Raw genomic sequence first — 7,254 nt, forward strand, 5'->3', positions numbered from 1 at the left:
GGTCAGGAGATCGAGACCATCCTGGCTAACACGGTGAAACCCCGTCTCTACTAAAAAAATACAAAAAACTAGCCGGGCGAGGTGGCGGGCGCCTGTAGTCCCAGCTACTCGGGAGGCTGAGGCAGGAGAATGGCGTAAACCCGGGAGGCGGAGCTTGTAGTGAGCTGAGATCCGGCCACTGCACTCCAGCCTGGGCGACAGAGCGAGACTCCGTCTCAAAAAAAAAAAAAAAAAAAGGTAGAAATGAAAGGATTTTGAGACAGGATGCGGAGGGACACAGAGAAGCCGGACTCTAGGCTTGCTGCTAAGTTTTGGGCTTGGGAACCAGGTGGCTTTTTATGTCATTCACTAAGGGAAGATGAAATTGGGTTGCCAGGGAGATGACGCTTTTGGTTGTGCAAATGCAGAGTTTCAGATGCCTTTGAGACAGCCATGTGGGGAGACTGGGAGGTTTCATATATTCTTGGGAGCTCAGGTGAGAGGCATGGGCTGGGATGATAGAATCTAGATGATAGAATCCGAAGTGTGGATGGTAATGGAAAGTACTTGCAAGTCATTTATTTATTAGCAGCACATTTATTGCTTCTCTTATGAGGAGTAGGTACTGAAGATACAAAGACGAAGGAATGAGACATGGCCCTGGCCCTTCAGGAGACTACAGGGGGAGGCCAAGGTGTAGACAGTGATGCTGTAGGTGCTGTGTGCACTGAATCCAGCCAAGGAACACTTTCCGGAGGAGACAGGACGTAGGTGGGAAAGGGGTCCCATGCTACGGGAATGAATGCCTTTGGAGAGTAACAGCCTGTGCACTGTGGAATGCTGGCTGGGATATTAGCTGCAGGGGCCAGCAGGGAGGAGGCATGGAGGCCTCACTGCAGAGCAAGTGTGTGATTGAGGGTGTCTGGGAAGAAGACAGCAGAGGCCCAAGCACAGACCCCTGGGATACCACATGTCAGGAGTAGCAGGGAAGGGTGGTCAGCAGTGCTGGCTGCTGCCAAGAGGTCAGCATGTTGGTCTGAGATGTCTACCGATGTAACCACATGGTCACGGGGACTGGTAGGAGCTGTTTCATTTGAGAACCGGGGGAGGAACCTGATTGCAATGGACTGAAAAGTGAATGGAGGGTAAGAAAATAAGCCCAGGATGGCTGGGCGTGGTGGCTCATGCCTGTAATCTCAGCACTTTAGGAGGCTGAGGCAGGTGGATCACGAGGTCAGTGAGCCGAGATCACGTCACTGCACTCCAGCCTGAGCAACAGAGCGAGACTCCATCTCAAAATAAAAATAAAAAAAAAGAAAAAGAAAAGAAAAGAAGCCCAGGGTGAGACCCCTCTCTCTTAAAAAAAAAAAAAAAAAAGGCTGTGCGCGGTGGCTCACGCCTGTAATCCCAGCACTTTGGGAGGCTGAGGATCATGAGGTCAGGAGATCAAGACCATCCTGGCTAACACGATGAAACCCCGTCTCTACTAAAAATAAAAAATACTAGCCAGGCATGGTGGTGGGCGCCTGTAGTCCCAGCTACTTGGGAGGCTGAGGCAGGAGAATGGCGTGAACCTGGGAGGCAGAGTTTGCAGTGAGCCGAGATCACGCCACTGCACTCCAGCCTGGGCGACAGAGCAAAACTCCATCTCAAAAAAAGCCCAGAAAGTGTAAGCAGCTCCTTCTAGAACCCTGGCCTTGATGGGGAGGAAAGAGGGAGGTGGTTGGCTGGGGGAGACTGGGTGGGGAGGGAGGGGTGTATTTGTGTGTTGTGGTTTTGTTTGTTTGAAACAGGGTCACCCTCTGTCGCCCAGGCTGGAGTGCAGTGGCGTCATATCACCTAGGCTCCAGTGCAGTGCCATGATCAAGCTCACTGTAGCCTCCACCTGCTGGGCTCAAGTGATCCTCTCGCTTCAGCCTCCTAAGTAGCTGGGACTACAAGTGCACGCCACCACACCCAGCTAATTTTTGTGTTTTTCGTAGAGATGGGGTTTTGCCATCTTGCCCAGGCTGGTCTCAAAACCCTGAGCTCACGATTCACCTGCCTTAGCCCCTCAAAGTGCTGCTATTACAGGCATGAGCCCACTGTGCCTGGTTCAGATAGCTGAGAATTATTTTTCTTTATTTTATTTTATATTTTTGAGACGGAGTCTTGCTCTGTTGCCCAGGCTGGTGTGCAGTGCCACAATCTCGGCTCACTGCAACCTCTGCCTCCCAGGTTCAAGCGATCCTGCCTCAGCACGCCTAGTAGCTGGGATTACAGACACATGCCACCATGCCCGGGTAATTTTTGTATTTTTAGGAGAGATGGGGTTTCACCATGTTGGCCAGGCTGGTCTCAAACTCCTGACCTCAGGTGATCCACCCGCCTCGGCCTCCAAAAATGCTGGGATTACAGGCGTGAGCCACCATGTCTGGCCAAGATTTATTTTTCTAAGTAGTCAGTAACCTACTTGTGGACACAGCTGACTTTAAGGTTTTGTGTGACCTGCTGCATTCAGGAACTGCTCTGTCCACACCTACAAGGCTTGGCCTTTCAGAGCTGGAGGACCTCAGAGGGTGATGAGGAAATGTAAGATCCAGGAGGGGAGTGGCGCCTGAGTGCCTTAGTAGGAAGCAGGCTACCAGCTGGGAAGTCAGGCCTAGTGGGTACAAAGCCCTGCTCTACCATAGACTGTCCTCCACCTTGAGGACACTTAGTCTACTCTAAGCCCATGTACTCAGCCATAAGGTAAAGAGAACAGCAGACGACCCAAGTGTGGTGGTGAGGCTGCACCAAGACAAGGCATGTGGCTTAGCTCAGTGCCGGGAACACGGCTGAGGAAATATTAGCTGTGACTCAAAGGGGCAGCTCTACCTGGCCAGAACCGCTAACTGATCAGACATCAAACAGGTCAAATAAACCAGAGAATCAGAAGAAGAAAAAATATGTCTTAATTTAAAATACCAATGGGGGCTGGGCGCGGTGGCTCAAGCCTGTAATCCCAGCACTTTGGGAGGCCGAGATGAGCAGATCACGAGGTCAGGAGATCGAGACCATCCTGACGAGAAACCCCGTCTCTACTAAAAATACAAAAAAACTAGCTGGGCGAGGTGGCGGGCGCCTGTAGTCCCAGCTACTTGGGAGGCTGAGGCAGGAGAATGGTGTAAACCTGAGGGGGCGGAGTTTGCAGTGAGCTGAGATCTGGCCATTGCACTCCAGCCTGGGCGACAGAGCGAGACTCCGTCTCAAAAAAAAAAAAAAAAAAAAAAAAAAAATACCAATGGGTTGCCTTATCAGATCACAGTATAAACTTCATTCACAATGCATTACCCACAATTTTCAGTTCTGTTTTAATTTATTTTAATTTAATTTAATTTATTTTTGAGATGAAGTCTTGCTCTGTCGCCCAGGCTAGAGTGCAGTGGCACGATCTTGGCTCACGGCAGCCTCTGCCTCCAGGGTTCAAGCGATTCAACTACCTCAGCCTCCCGAGTAGCTGGGATTACAGATGCCCGCCACTGTGCCCGTCTAATTTTTTGTATTTTTAGTAGAGATGGGGTTTTTACCATCTTGGCCAGGCTGGTCTCGAACTCCTGACCTTGTGATTCACCCACTTCAGCCTCCCAAAGTGCTGGGATTACAGGCTTGAGCCATCGCACCTGGCCCCAGTTCTGTTTTTAAAGCAGAGAACAAAACCTTGGCAGAGCAATCTATATGCAGAATTTTTCTAGATTTTATGATCTTTGCTTCAATTTTAGTCATCTCCCCCATACCCAACCGAACGAAGTTCCATTTTATTACATTGAATATTATGAAGTTACATAACATTACATATTACTGAACATTTTTCATTCTGTTTAGCTTTTTAGACAGCTGTCACTCTTCTGCCACTATTTCACTGGTTAACACAATATTTGAATTACATCATTAGTTACAAGTACAGCATGGAACCAACAACTTTTTGCGTGTGTGCGCATTTCTTTAAATGCTCTTTAAATATAATTCAACAGGTATTTACCTCACCTGGTGGGAGCAAGGAGGTGCAGGTACACTGTAGTCCCAGGCGGTGAACATCACCCAGTAGGTTGGGAAAGGGATGCAGCAGGTTAGTGACAGGAAGGTCACTTAAGAAAGCATCAGGCTGGGTGTGGTCGCTCACGCCTGTAATCCCAGCACTTTGGGAGGCCGAGGTAGGAGGATCACTTGAGGTCAGGAATTTGAGACCAGCCTGGCCAACATGGTGAAACCCCATCTCTACTAAAAGTACAAAAATTAGCTGGGTGTGATGGTGTGCACCTGTAGTCCCAGCTACTCGGGAGGCTGAGGCAGGAGAATCGCTTGAACCCAGGAGGCGGAGGTTGCAGGAGATTGCTGATTACATCAGTCAGGCACAGTGGCTCATGCCTGTAATCCCAACATTTTGGGAGGCCAGAAGTTTGAGAGCAGCCTGAACAACATAGTGAAGCCCAGTCTCTATTTAAAAATTTTAAAAATTAGCTCTGCATGGTAGCACGTGCTTGTAGTCCCACCTATTCAGGAGGCTGAGGTGGGAGGATCACTGGAGCCTGGGACGTTGACACTGCAGTGAGCTATGATTGTGCCACTGCACTCCAGCCTGGGCAACAGAGCAAGACCTGTCTCTATAAAACAAAGAAAGTAAAGTATTGATACTATTATTGGTATTCGAAAGAAGCGAGTTGGTGTCATAAAATAACAGTGGGCTTTGGGGTCAGACAGACCTCCTTGGTCTGGAACCTTGTGCATATTTAGTCATGCCTCTTGGTCTGTTTTCTCAGCTATAAAATGCGGTGCCATTCTCATCGTTCAGGGCATGTGTGTGAATGGAATAACCTAGGAAGCATGCCTCGTATCACCCATGGAAGGCAACAATGTGGGTCCTCTCCCACCATGTAGCTCTCTCAGATCAGCTGGTCTTGGAAGAGTTTGGTGCTGATCTCAGCGTCCTGTACTTTTTTTTTTTTTTGAGATGGAGTCTCACTCTGTCACCCAGGCTGGAGTGCAGTGGCGTGATCTTGGCTCACTGCAACTTCACCTCCTGGTTTCAAGTGATTCTCCTGCCTCAGCCTCCCAAGTAGCTGGGACTACAGGTATGTGCCACCGTGCCTGGCTAATTTTTTGTTGTTTTTTTTTAGTAGAGACGAGGTTTCACCATGTTGCCAGGCTGGTCTCGAACTCCTGACCTTGTGATCCGCCCACCTCAGCCTACAAAGTGCTGAGATTACAGGCGTGAGCGACCGCACCCGGCCGCATCCTGTACTCTGTGAAGTCAGGTTTCTTGCCCTTGTGTCGCTATCTCCAGTGCCAGTTGCCAGCTGACAGTGCTGGAAGGGAAGTCGGGACTCTACTTCTCCTCTCTGGACTCAAGCATCGACATCCTGCAGAAGAGAGCCCAGGAGCTGATCGAAAACATCAATGAGAGCCGGCAAAAGGACCACGCACTCATGACCAACTTCAGGAACAGCCTGAAGACCAAGGTGACAGACTTCACCCAGTGAGAGGGGGGATTCCTTATGCAAAAGGGGAGGGAATGAACCACCGATGAATGTCTGTTGTACACCAGGCACGGCGCTAGACCATTCATACACAACACAGGCACTCCTCCACGTATGATGGGGCTACATCCCAATAATCCCATTGCAAGTTGAAAATGCTATAAGTGAAAAATGTAGTAAGTTGAACTGTAGTAAGTTGGGGACCATCTGTATCTCAGTTTACCCTTAGAATAGTCCTACAGTGAAGAGATTGGACCCATTTTATAGATAAGGCTTGGAAATGAATGATTTGCCTGATGAGACCGCCAGGCTGAAGGAGCGGGGCATTGGATACCCTCCTGTCTCCAACACCCAGCCCTCTTACTTCACACAAGGTCAAGCAGCCATGGGAGTAGGGGGTCAAGGCATAACTTGCATTGTCACAACCATATGTCCGGCAGAAGCCATCGAATGGTCTGTGATGGGGGAGTGGAGGTTCTTTAACATGCCTGGGGCTTACGTCTTGCAAAAGCTGGTGTGATGTTCAGGTCTTACATGAACGGTTGCGCCTGATGCCTCTTCAGAATATATAATGGGGGGACCAGGCGCAGTGGCTCATGACTGTAATCCCAGCACTTTGGAAGGCCGAGGCAGGTGGATCACTTGAGGCCAGGAGTTAAGAGACCAGGTTGGCCAACATGGTGAAACCACATCTCTACTAAAAATAGAAAAATTGGCTCGGTGTAGTCACTCTGCACTGCAGCCTGGGCCAGAGAGCAAGATTTTGTCTCAAAAATAAATAAATAGGGGCCAGGTACGGTGGTTCACGCCTGTAATCCCAGCACTTTGGGAAGCTGAGGTGGGGGGATCACAAGGTCAGGAGATGGAGACCATCCTGGCCAACATGGTGAAACCCTGTCTCTACTAAAAATACAAAAATTAGCTGGGCCTGGTGGTGCGTGCCTGTAGTCCCAGCTACTTGGGAGGATGAGGCAGGAGAATTGCTTGAACCTGGGAGGTGGAGGTTGAAGTGAGCCAAGATTGCGCCACTGCACTCCAGCCTGGTGACAGAGTGAGATTCCATCTCAAAAAAAAAAAAAAGAAAGAAAAGAAAAAGGAGACCGCTTCTTTCTTTCTGGTTTTCTCTTTCTTTTTTTTTTGAGACAGTCTTGCTCTGTTGCACAAGCTGGAGTAGTGGCACGATCTTGGCTCTCTGTCTCAAAAAAAAATTAGCCAGGCATGGTAGCACATGCCTATAGTTCCAGCAAACAAACAAACAAAAATACATAATGGGTCATGTGAGTGGAAGAGCTTGCTGATTCTAGGTGTCTTGATGACAGATTGACTTTATTTTCTTTTTTCTTTTTTTTTTTTTGAGACAAGTCTTGCTGTTGTCCAGGCTGCAGTGCAGTGGTGGAATCATAGGTCACTGCAATCTTGATCTCCTGGGCTCAAGCAATCCTCTCACCTCAGCCTCTTGAGTAGCTTGAGACTATAGGCATGCAACATCAAGCCCGGCTCACTTTTTTTATTGTATTGTATTGTTGTGTGTGTTGTGTTGTATTGTTGTGTTGTGTTGTATTGATTTATAGTTTTAGAGGTGGTGTCTCACTCTATCGCCCAGGCTTAGAGAGCAGTGGCACGATCATAGCTCACTGGAGCCTCAAACTCCTGGGCTCAAGTGATCCTCCCACCTCTGCCTCTTAAGTAGCTGGGTGTGCACCCACCTTGCTCAGCTAATTTTCTTTAAAAATTTTTTTGGGGCCGGGCGCGGTGGCTCAAGCCTGTAATCCCAGCACTT

The 7,254-nt window shown here is 49.0% G+C and overlaps 1 protein-coding gene across 1 annotated transcript in view; it reads left to right on the forward strand.

Moving 5' to 3' along the window:
- The window catches only part of SYCE2 (synaptonemal complex central element protein 2), a 20,175-nt gene that overhangs the window by 9,325 nt on the left and 3,596 nt on the right, over positions 1-7,254 (forward strand). Inside the window, 1 exon segment of the mRNA XM_017895057.1 lies at positions 5,282-5,456. Within this exon segment, the coding sequence (XP_017750546.1) occupies positions 5,282-5,456 (175 nt within the window).

The sequence above is a fragment of the Rhinopithecus bieti genome, unplaced genomic scaffold (genome assembly GCF_001698545.2).
Source record: "Rhinopithecus bieti isolate Rb0 unplaced genomic scaffold, ASM169854v2 scaffold_26199, whole genome shotgun sequence".
NCBI lineage: Eukaryota > Metazoa > Chordata > Mammalia > Primates > Cercopithecidae > Rhinopithecus > Rhinopithecus bieti.